At 42.6% G+C, this 19,408-nt stretch overlaps 1 protein-coding gene across 1 annotated transcript in view; it reads right to left on the bottom strand.

The window, feature by feature from the left end:
• The window catches only part of LOC109929350 (arf-GAP with SH3 domain, ANK repeat and PH domain-containing protein 2-like), a 64,942-nt gene extending 47,469 nt beyond the window's left edge, over window positions 1–17,473 (bottom strand). Inside the window, exon 1 of the mRNA XM_020529024.2 lies at window positions 17,071–17,473. Coding sequence (XP_020384613.2) covers window positions 17,071–17,196 — 126 coding nt within the window. The 5' untranslated portion in view covers window positions 17,197–17,473. The remainder of the gene's footprint in view (window positions 1–17,070) is intronic.
• Between the last annotated feature and the right edge of the window lie 1,935 nt (window positions 17,474–19,408).

Raw genomic sequence — 19,408 nt, 5'->3', positions numbered from 1 at the left:
AATTATCCCATAATAATATAGAGCTCTGTAAAAATATTTTAATTTTAGTTCTGACAGTGTGCCCTTTGCACGCAACCAATCACAGATTTATGCATTAAGTACATATATACATGGAGGATATTCCCATGCTCATCACCAGAGACCAAACTATGTTCAAAGTTGCCACCTTCACCTCTTTGCATTGACTACACATCTCCCAGAGTTCTCAAGAATTGAAAGTTAAATAAACAAGAAACTAATGTCGCAAAACAATGGGATAGAATAGGCCCTGACTGAATTTGCACCACTCACTCAGGACTGGCCAACCTCTCTCCTTCTCCCAGATTGGCCCACTTCAGCCTCATCTCTCTAATTCCACCCCATTTCTGACACTACCTATTGGCCCTGCAGCCAAAACCATCTCTTATCAAAGAACAAAGAACAAAGAAAACTACAGCACAGGAACAGGCACTTCGGCCCCCTAAGCCTGTGCCGATCCAGATCCTCTATCTAAACCTGTCACCTATTTTCCAAGGATCTGTATCCCTCTGCTTCCTGCCCATTCATGTATCTGTCTAGATACATCTTAAATGACGCTATCACGCCTGCCTCTACCACCTCCGCTGGCAACACATTCCAGGTACCTCCACCACCCTCTGCGTAAAGAACTTTCCACGCATATCTCCCTTAAACTTTTCCCCTCTCACCTTGAAATCGTGACCCCTAGTAATTGAGTCCCCCACTCTGGGAAAAAGCTTGTTGCTATCCACCCTATCTGTACCTCTCATGATTTTGTAGACCTCAATCAGGTCCCCCCTCAACCTTCGTTTTTCTAATGTAAATAATCCTAATCTACTCAACCTCTCTTCGTAGCTAGCGCCCTCCGTACCAGGCAACATCCTGGAGAACCTCCTCTGCACCCTCTCCAAAGCATCCACATCCATTTGGTAATGTGGTGACCCGAACTGTACGCAGTATTCCAAATGTGGTTGAACCAAAGTCCTATATAAAACTGTAACATGACCTGCCAACTCTTGTACTCAATACCCCGTCCGATGAATGAAAGCATGCCGTATGCCTTCTTGACCACTCTATTGACCTGCGTTGCCACCTTCAGGGTACAATGGACCTGAACACCCAGATCTCTCTATGCATCAATTTTCCTCAGGGCTTTTCCATTTACCGTATAGTTCGCTCTTGAATTGGATCTTCCAAAATGCATCACCTCACATTTGCCTGGATTGAACTCCATCTGCCATTTCTCCGCCCAACTCTCCAATCTATCTATATTCTGCTGCATTCTCCGACAGTCCCCTTCACTATCTGCTACTCCACCAATCTTAGTGTCATCTGCAAACTTGCTACTCAGACCATCTATACCTTCCTCCAGATCATTTATGTATATCACAAACAACAATGGTCCCAACACGGATCCCTGTGGAACACTACCGGTCACAGTTCTCTATTTTGAGAAACTCCCTTCCACTACAACTCTGTCTCCTGTTGCCCAGCCAGTTCTCTATCCAGCTAGCTAGTACACCCTGGACCCCATGCGACTTCACTTTCTCCATCAGCCCACCATGAGGAACTATCAAACGCCTTACTGAAGTCCATGTATATGACATCTACAGTCCTTCCCTCATCTATCAACTTTGACATTTCCTCAAAGAATTCTATCAAGTTGGTAAGACATGACCTTCCCTGCACAAAACCATGCTGCCTATCACTAGTAAGCCCATTTTCTTCCAAATGTAAATAGATCCTATCCCTCAGTATCTTCTCCAGCAGCTTCCCCACCACTGATGTCAGGCTCACTGGTCTACAATTATCTGGATTATCCTTGCTACCCTCCTTAAACAACGGGACAATGTTAGCAATTCTTCAGTCCTCTGGGACCTCGTCCGTGCTCAAGGATGCTGCAGAGATATCTGTTAAGGCCCCAGCTATTTCCTCTCTCGCTTCCCTCAGTAACCTGAGATAGATCCCATCTGGACCTGGGGACTTGTCCACCCTAATGCCTTTTAGAATACCCCAACACTTCCCCACCCCTCCTTATGCTGATTTGACCTAGAGTAATCAAACATCTATCCCTAACCTCAACATCCTTCATGTCCCTCTCCTCGGTGAATACAGACGCAAAGTACTCATCAAGACTCATTTTCTCTGACTCCTCGCATAACTTCCCTCCTTTGTCCTTGAGTGGGCCAACCCTTTCTCTAGTTACCCTCTTGCTCCTTATGTACGAATAAAAGGCTTTGGGATTTTCCTTAACCCTGTTTGCTAAAAATATTTCATGATCCCTTTTAGGCTGCTTAATTCCTCATTTCAGATTGGTCCTACTTTCCCGATATTCTTCCAAAGCTTCGTCTGTTTTCAGTCGCCTAGACCTTATGTATGCTTCCTTTTTCCTCTTTGCTAGTCTCACAATTTCACCTGTCATCCATGGTTCCCTAATTTTGCCCTTTCTTTCCCTCATTTTCACAGGGACATGTCTGTCCTGCACTCTAATCAACCTCTCTTTAAAAGCCTCCCACATATCAAATGTGGATTTACCCTCAAACAGCTGCTCCCAATCCACATTCCCCAGCTCCTGCCGAATCTTGCTATAGTTGGCCTTCCCCCAATTTAGCACTCTTCCTTTAGGACCACGCTCATCTTTGTCCATGAGTATTCTAAAACTTATGGAATTGTGATCACTATTCCCAAAGTAATTCTCCTACTGAAACTTCAACCACCTGGCCAGGCTCATTCCTCAACACCAGGTCCAGTATGGCCCCTTCCCGAGTTGGACTATTTACATACTGCTCTATAGAACCCTCCTGGATGCTCCTTACAAATTCTGCTCCATCTAAACCCCTAACACTAAGTGAATCCCAGTCAATGTTGGGAAAATTAAAATCTCCCATCACCACCACTCTGTTGCTCCTACATCTTTCCATAATCTGTCTACATATTTGTACCTCCATCTCACGCTTGCTGTTGGGAGGCCTGTAGTATAGCCCCAACATTGTTACTGCACCCTTTCTATTTCTGAGCTCTGCCCATATTGCCTCACTGCTCAAGTCCTCCATAGTGCCCTCTGTGATATCCAGCTGTGATACCCTCTTTGACCAGTAATGCAACTCCTCCACCCCTTTTACCTCCCTCTCTATCCTTCTTGGCACTCCCACCCCACACCCAAATCTGGTTATAAAGTCATGATAACCTTGTCATGTTATCAGCTAGCGTGACAGTGGATGGAGGTCTGTACGTTGTGATCCATTGTCATGACAGTCCAAAATTACTTATGGACATACAGAATTTAAGTAAGGCATGTCATTTTGTTTGCAAAAAGGAAAAGGACAAATAAACTGTTTATTCAAAAGAGTTGGACCATGGAATATTGCACCTGAAAAAGAGGGTTAAAGAACTTTCAAAAGAAACTGCTAAAAAATTGATACAATGCAAATGCATGGAGTTGTTGGTTGGTTCAACGAGCTGACTGGTTTTCATGCAAACATTTTGTCTCCCTTCTAGGTGACATCGTCAGTGCTATGTAGCCTCCGTTGAAGCGCTGTTGTTCTGTCCTGCTCTGAATTTATATGGTCCGGTCTGTCATGGTGGGCAGTCTTGTTTCTGGTTTTTCTGCCCACTTTGATAGACCGGACCATAGACATTCAGAGCTTTGGTAGAGGCTACACAACACTGATGATGTCACCTAGAAGGGAGACGAAACAGTCAGCTTGGTGAACCGACCAACAACTCCAACCGCAAACCGAGCTCCAGATCTTTGTTAAAACATTAAATGCCTAAACCACCGTATGTGACTTCTATTCCCATGCGGTTCTCATGAGGTAACAGGTTTTTGGGGGCAAGAGACATGTTTGTGTATTCCTGGCAAGAGAAAACTCAAGAAGGGGTTTAAAATGAATTACATTTCTGGTGCTAACACATTTGTCTAGTGTTGCAGTGCTACCCTGTTCTTCTGCTGTTAATCTGGTATTCTAGTACTACTGAGCTAAAGAGTGCGTGCAGTCAAGGTTACTGCGGGGAATAGACTAGACTGCCCAACGCTTTCAGGGCAAAGCAAAAAGAACAAGAATTGTCCCTGACTGCTGGGACCAAGACCGCAGCAAGAAGCTACAGTTCAACAGGAAATTGGACAACACCTTTCAGCTAATCTGCAGAACTCAGAATCTCCAAACAACTAAAACTGCTGAGTCAACACTACTAGAATCACCCAATTTAACAGCCACAATGTTCCACAAGGACAAAGCAAAGGCTGATTTCTACAACTCTTTATTCATTTCACATTTCTAATCAGAGTTGCATTTTAGTAGCTAATAACTCTCTTTAACTCAAGGAAGGCTGGTTAATTTGACTTCTTTCAAAACATAAATACATTGAAATTGGAACAGGTATCCATGGGCTAAGGGACCTCCAAGTTAATTTTGTCACAACAGACAGAAGATGGTAAGAGAAGGGAAGTCAGTTCCTCCCTCCTTGTTCAAGTTCATAACGAATTGGCAATCCTTGGCTGGGAGAACGGTCGTAACAAATCTCCAAAAGCTGGAAAGGAAGATTTTACCCAGGGTTCATAATTCTGACTAGAAATCAGCAACTTCTGCTGAATGTCGTCAGAGATCAGGCAAGGCTTCAGCAGAGGGTCAAATTAATACCCTCTGTCTAAGCCAAGGCAAGAAGTGACTACAGCAAGCATGTACTAGAGGGGCCACCAAAACCTACAAAACAACCAGTCAGTGAGTGATAGCTCTTAGAAGCAAAAAGGAGAGAAGGCTGTCATAACAGACAGACAAATCAACATGCAGTTATTATTTACTGTGCGTAGATAAAGAATTACTGGCAACAGCCTACTGCATCAACTTGGAATTCATCCACATTTAAACAACAAAACAATACAGACCTCCCTTTGTCCACAGTCACTTCCCAAGTCTGAAAAAAGGCATTTGTTGTTCTTGTAGCACAATCTGCTCTATTTTATTCCCGTCCCCCACTCCTGATTTACGTTACAGCACAGTTCCATGGCAATAGTAGTGCCTTAGTGTCTCAAGTACGTAATTTCTTCACTTGCAGGACTTTTTTTTTTAAAAAAGGTGTTCAAATCAAGCTCTTGAAAGGCTTTGATAGAGTAAGCAATGAGAACCCATTTCCACTGGCAGGAGGATTCGTAACTAAAGGACACAGATTTAAAGATAATTAGCAAGTGGCAGAGAAGATAGAATGATACAGCCAGTTGTTACAGTCTGGAATTCACTGCCTCAAAGCAGATTCATGATGAATCTGATAATGTAACAGCTGTCAATTGCTGGCAAAGGAATAATGGGCTGAATGACCTCCTCCTGAGTTTTTCTATGATCAGTCAAGTGAGGAGGTTTGACAGCTTAAGTCAATACTGACACCTCCACCCCCCACCAAGAAGAAATAAAACACATATTCCAGCCATTGAGGACCAAATGCAGTGCAAAAGTCTTTGTGGAATTCCCCTCTCTGTCAGAGGGCTGAATGTTGCTAAGCCAAGTCGAGCACCTCAGCTGGGTTTGCAGTGCTCAGCACGCAACTGAAACTCTCTCGGTGCAACTCTCTGTCACATCAGGTTGTGATGCAGCTGTGAAGTATTTTCCAATCTGTACAGCACAGTTACAAGAAATCATGCTACATTCCTTGCTGTGGTCTTTCCAGGCAAGATACTACACCCACTTAAAATGGGTAATGTCTGTCTCAATGTATGAACACAAGAGATTATGCATAAACCTTAGGAGAACAGATAATACCTTGGTAAGTTATTCAGAGGTAGAAAACATCCAGGCACATCATATCCCTAATAATGCCGACCACTCAACAGCATTACAATTCAGTTACAAAGCCAATTAAGGCTATTCATATTGACCTGGATTGACCTTAATTGTGGATTGCACTCCCCATGATCATAGGTACCCAAGTATATCAAGACCAGAATTTGCTTAAAGCAACCTCCAAGATGCTCTTCCATGGAACAGTTACTCTCTACAGTGCTATTCAGACAGAACTTGCCCTTAAAGATACTGTATACTATTGTTCTGCAGAGAGTAGGAGCCTTAAACAGCACAATCGTTTTGCAAAATAAAAACTTACATTTATCCAACATGTCCAATATTATGTATCCCAAAACACTTCACAACCAATTCAGTCACTGTTGTAATAGAAGAATCATAGCCATCCATGTGCACACAGCAAGCTTCCAGAAGCAGCAAGGTTTAGTGACGAATGTTTGCCAAGAGACTGGGGAAATTCCCCCTGGTCTTCTTCAAGTTGTACTACTCTGCGATTTTTACAAATCACCCAAAGAGTTGGATGATGCTCAGTTTAACCTTTCATCTGAAAGTCAACACCTGGGACAGTGCTGCAGTCCCTCAGTACTGCACTGCGGCTATCTGTCTGGAGTTATGTGCCTGAGTCTCTCACCCAGCACCAGAATACTTCTGACTGAAGAAACCAATACTGAGCCATGGTCAACATTACAATAAATTATTCCCTCCATTGGGGAAAATAAGAAATAGTGAACATAACCTTAAACTTAGGGCTAGGCCACTTAGAAGGGAAATCACCTTTTTTCGCATTAAGGTTGGTATAGAGATGTATAGCATGAAAATGGACCCTTCGGTCCAACTCATCCACACCGACCAGATATCCCAAATTAATCTACTCCCATTTGCCAATATTCATATACCCATCCAGATGCCTTTTAAATTTGTCACTGTACCAGCCTCCACCACTTCCTCTGGCAATTCATTTCACACATGCACCACCCTCTGTGCGAGAAAGTTGCCCCTTAGATCCCGTTTAAATCTTTATCCTCTCACCTTAAACCTATACCCTTCAGTTTTGGGTTTCCCTACCCTGGGGAAAAGACTTTGGCTGTTCACCCTATCCATGTCCCTTGTGATTTTACAAACTTCTATAAGGTCATCCCTCAGCCTCTGGCGTTTCACAGTAAATAGCCCCAATCTATTCAGCCTCTGCCTATAGTTCAAATCCTCCAACCCTGGCAACATTCTTGTAAATCTTTTCTGCACCCTCTCAAGTTTCACAACATCTTTCCTAAAGCAGGGAGACCAGAATTGAACACAGGTATTCCAAAAGTGGCCTAACCAATGTCCTGTACAGCCACATGATCTCCTGGCTCCTATACTGACCAATAAAGGCAAGCATACCAAATGCCTTCTTCACTATACTGCCTACCTGTGACTCCATTTTCAAGGAACTATGAACTAAAATCCAAGGTCTCTTTGTGCAGCAACACTCCCCAGCACCTTACCATTAAGTGTATAAGTTCTGCCCTGATTTGCCTTTCCAAAATGCAGCACCTCACATTTATCTAAGTTAAACTCCATCTGCTACTCCTCGGCCCATTGGCCCATCTGATCAAGGTCCCTTTGTACTCTGAGATAAACTTTTTGGTTGTCTACTACACCTCCAATTTTGATGTCATCTGCAAATTTACTAACCATACCTCCCATGGTCACATCCAAGCCATTTATATAAATAACAAAAAGCAGTAACTACTCCCATAAAGCTAAAGGATGTCAGGAACAATTGAAGCTCAAGACTGAGATCTATACTTTATTTTTTAGTTAAAGAATGTAATGCAAATAGACAGAGTTCATGAGTCGATCAGACAGGATGTAACTGAATTGATGAATGGCAGAGGCTTCATGGTCTTCTTCTGTTCCTACAACATTCAAGCTAAGGAGCCTGAAACAAGGAGTCACGTTCAAAAGCGTATGTAGGCTAACAGCTAAGGCAGCAGGAAGAAGTCATGTTAAATGAAAGTGATAAAGCCAAAGTTGGGACTTCAAAAGCTAGCAAACTAGAAGTGGAAGTAAAGACTTAACTTCTGCACATTTGAGCTGTTGGTAATCATGGTGGCCATGGTCTCAGCTTTTGACACCAAGTTGGAATTTGCTGTTGATCTCTCCTTGCATCTCACTTCTAAGATTTTACTTAAAACCCACCTTTTTGATCATGCTTTTGGTCATTGATTTCAAAACTTCTATATTTGGCTTGCTATCAAATTTTATACCGTAGCTATCATAGAATCCCTACAGTGTGGAAACAGGCCCTTTGGCCCAACAAGTCCACACTGACACTCAGAGTATCCCACCCAGACCCATCCCCCTATAACCCACCTAACCTACAGGTCCCTGAACACTATGGGCAATGTAGCATGGCCAATCCAACTAGCCTACACATCTTTGGACTGTGGGAGGAAACCGGAGCACCCGGAGGAAAGCCATGCAGACACGGGGAGATTGTGCAAACGCCACACAGACAGACACCTAGGGCTGGAATCGATCCCAGGTCCCTGGCGCTGTGAGGCAGCAGTGCTAACTGTTGAGCCACCATGCTGCCCCAAGAAAATGTAATTACACACCTCTAGAGCAGTTGGGACTTGAACCCAGACCTCTTGGTCCAAGGGTAGGGACAATACCTCTGTGCCACAAGAGGAACTTAATTGATAATGTTTCTGTTTCAGCTACAGGTCAATACTTAAATCCAATCTATTTTTGGAGACAACCTTCAAGTGTTGACAATCAATCATATTGAAGAACAGCATTATGTAGACTGATATGGAGAAGTGGATGTGAGTAATAACCTCACCAACCAACACCACTTGCCCAAACACCAACACCAGCACAACACTTACACCTTTATGGTTAAGGGGTATCAAGGAAGAAATCATGGAATGTTTTAAAGCATAAATATCTGACTTCCAACAAATGGTTTAAGACTGGCAAGCACTAAGCCAATCTAGCAAATTCTGGGGAAGAGTGCATTTCCCAATCAAGCAACAAATAATTAAACTATAGCATTCATTTTGTTTAATTACGCAAGTCTGTTTGATATTGGCACACACTGTGCTCGACTGGTTAAGCTTGAGTGTACACTCAAAAGTAAACAACTGTAGATGTTGCTTAAAGCATAAAACTTTAAAGGTGGAGCTGACATGGTAAAGCACCGTGAATAAGATGTATTACAAACATGGAAATTAGTGTCATCTCTGCATACCTCTGAGGCATGTAACAACCACTCAGCCCATCGTCCCATGCCAGCTCTTTGAAAAAGCTAGCCAATTAATCATAGTCCTCCACTTGTTCCCCAACAGCCTGCAAATTTTCTTCCACAAGCACTGATCCAATTTTCTGTTGGAAAAATGTAGTGAGTATTGAATCTGCTTCCCCACCATTTCAGGGAGTGCACTCCACGCCTTAACAAAGCATTGAATATGTATTTAAAAAAACCTTCATTCCCAGAGGCTTTTTTTTAAACCAAATTATTCAAACTGATTTATTGTCAGAGGGAGAGTAAGATGGTTTTACTAGACAGTTGCCAATTTTGAACATTCCAATTTCGTTTAAACACATTTTCTGCTGGATCAAATACATGGAAATCTTTAATAATTGCTGTCATGGAACACAGAGGGGAGAGAAAATCTTGTTCTTTAACAAAACAAATGCCCTGTTTACTCAAAAAATCCTTTGCAACTGCATAAATCAACCAGGGCAGAAACTGATTTTGTCACACAGGATACAAAAATGCCTGCACAAGCGCACCACCATTTATCACCTTACTCGGGCATCAGTGATCCATCAAAGACTTTTAAAACTAGGCAGGTACGTGAGGTTAAAGAATGTAACAAGGTCACAGACAGAAAAGGGATGTGGAACTAAGCTTGACTGCTTCTTCAAGGAGACAAAACAGGCACAATGAGCTGAATTACTTCCTTCTGTGCAGCACGTTTCTGTGATTCAGTGATAGCCTTCAGGCCAATTCTGGATTTGACTTTTCAGAATGAGTGACAAAGTCCACAACTACATGGAAATATTTATTTGTGTTTTTCTCCCCCAAAGGATGGCGCATGTCAAATAGAGTCAGATATGAAGACCACAAGGAGCCAAACTTGGAAAATTGTATGCTCAGTTGTTTGTGCAATTGTGGTCAAGTCTCCTAAGCTTCAGTGTGCCTTTGGAGTCAGACACGCGTGTGGTAAATTTGCAGACAAGGAATCTGAATTAGGTTTGATGGAAAATGTTAGCCTGCACTAGATACATAAAACTAACTGGCAAAGTGAATAAAAATCAAACATTGACTAGACGCTTTTTGCATAGCAGTGAATATAATGAGAATTCTTAAGTAGAGAGCATGTTTCATAGGGAATGATTTCGATATTAAGCTATTTGGAGAGACTACAGAAGCTGTGATTAAACCCCGGAGATGAGACAACATAAAGGGAAGATTTAATAGGAGTGTTCAAAATCATGAAGCATTATAAAAAGCGAAATAAAGGACGACTGGTGCCACTGTTAAAAGGATTGGTAATTACATGGATTTAAGATATTTGGCAAAAGAGAAAGGGGTAAGATGAAGAGAGAAAAGATACATAGCTAAAGCTATGATTATGTCCACACTGCCTGAAAAGGGTGGTGGGAACAAAATCAACAGTAATATTCAAAAGGGAATTGGATGATTGCTTGAAGTGCAAGGAATTGCAGGGACAGTGGAGAAAGAGCAGGGTTGTGGTGCTAATTGATTAGTTGAAAGAGCTGATGTGGGCATAATGGGCCTTCTGTGCTGTAAGATTAAATTTTCTTTTTATTACTCCAATAGTTCCCAGTTCTCAACTAAAGGATAGGTCTCTGCCCAGAGTACAATGTTATTGATTTTGTGACCTCACCCAAGTGCCATTTCACTATCTGCGAGTGTTGAGAAAACAGGGAGGAGCAGGATTGTACCACCTTTGAAACCATCGCAATCGAGCAGAATCCTACTTCAAACTCACGTCTGTACAAAATCCTAACTCCCTTGGCTCTTCCCCCACAGCTGAGGAGTACTGAGGCAACAAGGTTCCAACAGCTATTACTCACTGAGCCATCCTGAGGGTTTAATTTATTAAGATAAACTTTGCTGGGGTGGAAAATCCTGGGGCATGAGGCATGATGATTTTTTTTCTCTGCACCTATCAGATTGAATATACTTTACCCTGTAACTTGTTGGAGGTGCAAGCTGATAACTGTATGCAACAAGGACCTCACACACTGATAGAATTAACAGCAAAAAGGCAGAAATCAAGTGGCAAGTTCTGGAGATCCATAACTGAACACATTTCAATTCCTAATTTTGCTGAATATTTGCATATTAAATACCAACATGCAACATTAACACATCTATTATTTTACCCGCACAATGTGGCCTATTATTCGTAACTGTTCTGTTCTTTACTGGTGGATAGTGATTAACTGTATTAACTCAATTGATACAATGATCGTGTCATATATTTTTTCAGCCAGGTTATAATTAATTGCACCATTAACTTAATTGGCAGCTGCCATCGCTGCGTTGGTGGCACTCTGTACTGCAAATCAGGAGGCTGAGGATTCAGCATACAGTTTTTACGGACACCCTCAGTGTAGTACAAAGGAACACAGCACTGAGGAAGCTGCCATTTATTTGGAGGCACATAAAAAAAAATTCCACAGTGCTATTTTGAAAAGCAAGTACCTTGCCAATAAGTATCTTTCAACCACTAAACCAGATAATTTGGTCATTTTCTACATTGCAAATGGTGACTACAATTCAACAAGTTAGTTACAAAGTGCTTTGGGACATTGAGGTTGTGAAAAGTGTTACATTAATGCAAATTTTGCCTTGTATTTAAAAAATTACTGTTTGTGAGAACATGCTGCGTGCAAATTAGCTAAATCATTAAAATACTGAAAGCATATCATTCACTGTTAAGTATTTGGGACTTCTTGAAATCATGGAACATGTGTCTGTTGGATACGAAATGCAAGAGATTTGAAACTTATTCACAAATAACAATTGGTGTAACTTACAAATCTGATGTAATGTTTATTCAGTTGTTTTGTATTGTTGGGCTCAGTGTCGTCTCAAATCATACCTCCATGAATATTTTGAGTATTAGCAAAGTCTGCCTTTAAATATGCTAATCGTGTTATGTCAGAGCTTAATACACAAGCTGGAAAAACTAAGGATTTTAAATATTTGGAAACCAAACAGTTATGCTCTGTTCAAATGTACTAGACAGGTGTGTCTGAGGTTTATTCCACTGTTTATCTGGAAAAACATGGGCTAACACATAGGAAAATTGTGGAGCTGAATGTCATGTTTGGATTTCGACTACATGAAGGGACTTCTTTCAGTCTTTGCCTCCCAGAATGCTCATGATTCATCTCCTCTGTACTAAGCATCTTTCCTCAGCTAGCACCACACAGGTCACTGTTTAGAATCATTGAATTTTACAGGACAGAAGGTGGCCATTCAATCCATCATGTTTGTACTGGCTAGTTTGATACATGGAAGTGCCTTGTCAGAGTTTTTAATGTCGCTCGTCGACGAATTGTAAACCTCTACCAGCTAAGCAAGCCGGTGGTGTTAAGACGAGTGGGCAAAAACAGAACAGCAGGGCCTACCACAGTGCAAAACCCAGTGAGGGCAAACACCCACCATCTAGGACTTGGACTGGAAACGTCTCATCATCTGATGTGTTTTGTCATTGGGGAGGCCATTCAACAACAAAAAGGACATCCACGTGGCTCCCAGACCTCACGCCTGACAACCGGACTGGGAGTTCATAGGCAGGGGTCATCGTCATTAGGTCTCTATCTAGCCAAGAAGACCGAATAATGGATGTTAAATGGCATTTGGTACTTATTGCATGATGCTGCCACTACGCACGAGTGGAACTTGTGTAACCAGTATCCCCATCCCGCAATTCTTTCGACATCACCCTAACTTGAATTAGGGGTCTTGTGCCTATCTGAACGGGGCCAGACCCACATGGATCTACAGCTGTCTCGCACCTTCTTTCTGAAACCAGCTAACAGTACCGCTCCAGCCATAACCACAAATGGTCAATTACTGAATTCCGTCGGTCAATCAGCCAGCCAATACCATCACTCCAGCTGCAACCGAGAGTGGCTGTTTGCTCTTTCTGGCGGGGCCTACCGGAGGCACGACCAACAGTGTGTTGGGGAAAGCTACATAAAAACCAACACCATAGGGAACCAGTCGGGCAAGGCTCTCTCAGGAGACCCATCTAAGAGAGGCATAGTTATTCCTGCCAAAGAGCTACGCAGCTAGTCCCATTCTCCAGCCCCATCTCCATAGTCCTCTATATTCAGATATGTATCCAGCTCTCTTTTGAAACCTCCTATGAATCTAACTCCACCACTGTGCCAGACAGCACATTCCAAATCCTAAAAACTTGGACAGGAGACAGGAGGTGAAGCTTTTCAGTGATGCCTTCTGTGGCCAAAGAGGACACAGTGTTACTCCTATATTCAGGTGGCAGATGAAGACTGAATACTTTGGTGGAGTACTAGCAAGGCTACCAATCACCTATAGAGCCATACTCAGATCAGCACCTTCAGGAAAGCACAAACCAGCTACTCCAATGCCATTCAGACAAATCCACCCCTTGGCAATTTTCTGCCACTGAGGTTTTCTCAGCTTGTGTGCTCCAGGATGAATAGGAAGCCTTCCTCACAAGGGAGGAGGTCACCACAGAAGAAAGGTCATCCTGTTTGTGCACTCCTTCATATGCATAGTTATCAAACATTTCCTTTCTTTAGGCCTGCATTCATTACAACCGTCAGTATTAATGTGTTTTCATTTCACACAGGATACATCACTCTGCAAACAGGACAAGCTTCAACTCAAATTTACACAACAGTTTCAGGACTGACAGACAGGAGTGGAAATCAAATCCCTGACACACCCAGTGCATTACTGGGTAAGTTCTGCACTGTCAGAGTTGCTGTTTTTTAGATGAGAAATTAAACTGAGGACCCTCTCTGCCCTCTTAAGTGGGTGTGACATGGTTAATTCAAAGAAGTGAAGGAGGAGGTCACTTGAGATGACTAATATTTATCCATCCAACCATCACCAAAGCAGATTATCCGGTCACCATTACTTTGCTTTCAGCGAGAGCTTACTTTGTGCAAATTGGCGGCTGTATTTCCTAATTTTCAACATTGACTATAGCCTAACACAGCAAAACAGCACAGTGGCTCAGTGGTTAGCACTGCTGCTTCACAGCACCAGGGACCTAGGTTCAATTCCAATCTTGGGTAACTGTTTGTCTGGAGTTTGCACGTTCTCTGTGTGCCTGCATAGGTTTCCTCTGGGTACTCTGGTTTCCTCCCACAATCAAAGATATGCGGGTTAGGTGGATAGGCCATGCTAAATTGCCTGTGGTGTCTAGGGATGTATAAATTAGGTGGATTAGCCAGGCTAGGAATAAAATGGGTGGAGTAATGGGATGTTCTTCAGAGGGTTGTTGCAGACTCAGTGGGCTGAATGGTCTCCTTCTGCACTGTAGGGATTCTATGAAAACCACTTTGCAACAACACTATAGAGACAGTATACAACTATTGATGGTCAGGAGCAAAACCCCCAGCCGAAGGCATCAGAAAGAGCACCCACGACTGAACCTCAAGCACACTGGAAATATCATATTCATCATACAGTCACATTAGAGCCATGTGGTTGCTCTTTCTTTTGCATTATGTGCAGTCAAGCTTTCACAATTGTGTCAACATTGAGTATGGTCTTCAGATGACATCAGATCAGACAGCAGTAGTAATTAGACTAGATTTAATTTTAAAAATGTCAGTTTAAATCCATACATTCAACTCCTAGGTTTAGATTTTCATTTTAATTCCTTACAGTCTAATTTATAATGTAAACATGTCACATTATAATTACACTCTTCAACCAGAGACAGCACTGCAGAACCTCCACAGGGGAGCAGTGGCTTGGGTTTGAGGGAGGAAGGTAAATGTCACTACGTAAATTTACACGGACAGTTCTCATTGTAAATGTAAACACAGGAACTTACAAATGAATTATTTAGAAATTGTGAACATAATGACTTCTTATTCAGCTGCATTTCTGCTGGTAGTTTTACATTTACTCCTGCTCTTGAACTCACCACATTTCTTAACTGGAATAAAGACTGGGAGGTAATAATTCTCCAGTATGTCATCCAGAGCTCTAATTTTCACATGCAATCAGAGGACAATGAATATTCATTAACTATTTGATTATAGATGATCATTAGAGCCCAGATCCGCATGCCTGCATTCCCAGCAGAGAGTTAGTTAACCAAGAATAGAATCCTTTGCTGATGTTGCTATGCCTTAACCAAGGGAACCTTTTCAACTGCTAACGTTGATGAATTCAGTACCAAAATCAGACAGTAAATATTATCATAGACCCAAGAGATTATCAGTCAGTAAGGTTGCTGTCAAAGTTACTCATGACAGTCTGTATTACACTAACACAGGAAAAAGAAGAAATAAAAGCAAAATATGGAAATCTAAAAACAGAAATGCTGGAGAAATGCAGCAGGTCTGGCATCATCTATGCAGAGAGAAACAGAGTTAATGTCTCTAGTCCGATATGACTCCTCTGCAGAAGTCATATCGGGCTTGAAATATTAACTCCTTCTCTCTCCACAAACGTTGTCACATCTGTGAGGTTTCCCCAGTGTTTTCAGTATTTATTATACAAAAAATGAACGACTGATGCTGTGGATGGACCTGACCCCTAAATAAGCCAAGTTCCAATTTGAATGTCATGTCCCCCCCCCCCCCCCCCCGATGTTTTGAACCCCCTCAACAGCACAAATCCTTAAGAGTCACTTTGTTCCCCACCCTGAAGAACTTTTGTTGACCAGTTAAGAACTACCAGATTTATGGAATTCAAAATTTGCAACTTGATGGAATTTACCTGTAATTTGTGACCTGCGGTTACAGCAATGGGTTAGCATCCCATTCCCTGATCACACCCTATAGGTTCCAGCTATCAAAGCCTCACAATGCCTCAATTAGCAATGGCAGTACCCCATTGAAATTTAATTCAAGGATTCAATAGGCAAAGAGAGTCATTGTCATCCAGTGTTAGAGGCCTACAGCACAGAAGGCGGCCCTTCGGCCCATCGAGTGCGCACTGGTCAAAAAGCAACCACCTAACTATTGTAATCCCATTTTTCAGCACCTGGCCCAGAGCCTTATCTGGTGGGAAAGTCCAGCAGGAGGGGACGTAATTTTATTAGCCTGTTCACGGGCGATGTCAGGAAGCATTTCTTCAGACAGCGGCTGGTGAAAATTTGCGACGACCCCCCTTCTCCCCCCCCCCCCACACCCACACACACACACACACACACACACACACAAACACTAAGAGGCCGCAGATGCTGCTGAAAAATATTACAACCCGAGATTCATCAGGAGAGACTACTGAAGGATCTGGAACCAAGGCAGTTGGAGAAAGTTACGATACAGATCGAATAGATGACAGAACAGGCTCGATGGACCGAATAGCCTCCTCCTGTTCTGAGGAGAGAGGTGAATCAGGCAGCTTTCATACTGTTGTCTGCGAGAGCGGAGGGTGGGAATGGTGTTGGGAAGCGACAACCCCCCCCCCCCCCCCCCACTCCCCCTTCCAAGGGTCGCAGAACTCTGTGAGCAAGGTCACACAGAGAGTCAAGTCTATATCATGGGGAATGTGGGAGAGCCGCGAGGGATCACAGAAAACAATAAGATACCATCAAAATGGGATGCTTTACCTCTGGCTGCTGTTTATAAACAAGGTGAGATCAGCCTCACAGTCATCAGCTGGAGGCGCTTGAAAGGGGAAGACGCGCAGCGACTGTTCAATGTGTAACCACAGTTTTCAGACAACGCCTCCCTCTCCATCTGCCATTATTCCCGAAAGCAAAATTGCAAATTTCCCGAGACGGGCACCTGCTCAAGAATATATCTTTGCTTATAAATTATAAAATAAATGATTACTAGAAACCTCGTTTCTCATTCATCAGAGCTGATCCAAAGGACGGGATACGATACGGAAGAAATAAAATGTTTCCCAACTGAACTTCGGTAAAATCCACACGTTGTGGGAACACAAAGAATCGCGAATCATTAGCAGCGCTGGAACTGCACAAGAAAGGAACATCCTGTAGGATTAAAGGCTTGCCTTGTTACTTTTCTTCAACCCCCTGCCACTTTACAGTCACAAAAGTGCACTGACCTCTTCCAGCGCAGCTACCGTGTTCCTGCAGCTCATCATTTTCGAGGTAAAGTTGGAGGTGATCGGCGAGTTGATGTCCTCCAAAGTTTCACTCACAAACTCGGAGATGCTGATCTGTTCCGGCATTCTGACAAAAAAAAATTCTAACACTTTTTTTTAAAAATAAAACGAAAATAAAAGATCGCGATAGTTGTTTATCCAGAGCAGGGGAAACGCAGGCTGAATGAGCGAAAGTTACAAGCTGCGAATTCACTCGAGTCAATTTCAACTACAGGTCACTTTGTATCAAACTCTTCGCCTCAATCACGTGGAACTCGACTGGGATACAATTTAAAGCAACATTGTACCGCGCAGGAACACGCCAGGGAGGGGAAATCTGGGACTTCTTTCGCTCTATTTTGGAGTATGGTTTCCTTTTTGTTTCTGTGTCTACATTCTCTGCTCCCCAACATCAACTTTTCTTTTAAATCACCCTTTCTAAATTAACATTCACAAAATAATTTTCCTCCCTTCTTCCCGATTTTTTTTTTCTCTCCCATATCCTCCTGTCATCAGAGTGCTGCTTTCTCATTCAGGAAAAAAAGCAGGACTCCCACACGCATGTTTAGGGCTATTCAGCTGCGGAGGAATCACAGCCCGATTCTTTGCAGAGGGTGTCGCTGGAAAACAGTAAAGAGCAGGACCCTTATCTGATTCCCCTTCCTAAAGCAAGGTGATTTTTTGTTCAACTGTAGCTCTCAGACTAACTGGCTAATTTATGGGCTGAAAGCAGTTCTCTTCTGCTAGGGCCGCTGTCAGTACACGCCAGGCCACCGGGAGAGCTGAGAGGGAGTTTATTGCTGGAGGCTGGGGGTGCAGTATGTCAGATAATCCAACAAATGAAGCTTGTTGACATTTGCGTACCCCTTGCTAATTTCTCCTTGTCTTGTCGGAAGTGTGGGAAATTTCGCTGGAATCTGTGACAGCGCAGTTTCATCATTTCATTGCTGTGACTGCACATCGCAAAAAAATGCAACAAAAAAAATTCCAACTTTTCCCGATTGATCATGTTGCATCCAATTGCAATGCTTGTGCCGTAGCTCTCTGAAACAATGCCCAGACTGCCCAGTGCAGTACTGAGGGAATGCAGTGCTGTTGGAAGTGCCATCTTTCAGACGAAACATTAATACATCAAATAGAGGCCCTGTCTACCTTCTTGGGTGTTCGTAAAGATTCATCAATATTTTGCAGTTTGGATGTGTTTTTTTTTGTCATCGCAGTGGTGGATTCGTGTGATATGTTGCTTTGGTTTTAGTGAGTTTCCTTATTTAACATCTTTCAGTATGGTAGAGGGAAATTAGATGGGGTTGTGGTGGTAGGTCGAGGAGACCAGACCATCTGGAACTTCCTGGATGTAAACTTGGGGATAGGGTAGTGGGATGAAGCGTGGGCTGAGAGGCTTCTGAATATAGGGAAATCGACACTGATAACCAACACTATCCAATGTGGCCAAGACACTCCACAGTCTCCTATACTATTTACATCTATGCTATTAACCGCACATACAATTCCGGTACCTGCTCTTTTTAAACCTCCAATAAGAAACTATTCCAAGAATCGGCACTCTGTGTTAAGAAGTTCCTGGAATCATTCTTGCATTTGTCTTTCACTATTGTGTTCCCCACTGTCCTCGTCTCACTGTTTAATACTATTATTTGGATTGACCTTCCTGCACCCAATAACAAGTATTCCACTTTCAGAATATTTTATTATTTCCTTACAAGGAAAGAGCCTCTGACTTTATTAAATGGGAATCTGATGGGGTTGTGGGGGCACGGGGGTGTGGAGGTTGTATCCAGTAACGCTTCAAGATGGAAACTATTTGAGGGATTTTAGTACCCAATCGATCTTTCATAAACGTGGTCCCCTGGTTTCATTATTGTCTTGGAAATGTGACCGTCAGGTACAATGGATTTGAGGTGTGCATTTTATATGAAGACATTTACCAGCTCAGATTCTGTACCCATGCTTTTTTGTTCAAAAATATACTTTATGGAACATCTAACAGATTTAGATTTAGGTTTTATTGTCACGTATATTCAAGTACAGGGATACAGTAGTACAGTGAAAAGTTGCCATCTTAAGTACAAAGGTACCTAGGTACAAAATCTTAGGTACAAAAGTGGAAAAATAAAGACTGAAGTTAGAAAGTTCTACACTACAGTTCTTCTCAGTATAAAGTCGAAAAATTAAGAAGTAAAGTTAAAAGTTAAACATTACAGTCCTTTCTTAAGCCATGGGCCTGCAGACAGTCCATGTTGGGCTTTCCCCATGAGGACTCACACCCACATCCCCCTGC

Source organism: Rhincodon typus, chromosome 27 (genome assembly GCF_021869965.1).
Source record: "Rhincodon typus isolate 14 chromosome 27, sRhiTyp1.1, whole genome shotgun sequence".
NCBI classification, from domain to species: Eukaryota; Metazoa; Chordata; class Chondrichthyes; order Orectolobiformes; family Rhincodontidae; genus Rhincodon; species Rhincodon typus.
Note: the sequence above shows the minus strand (reverse complement) of the source record. Positions and strands in the feature narration are given on the sequence as shown.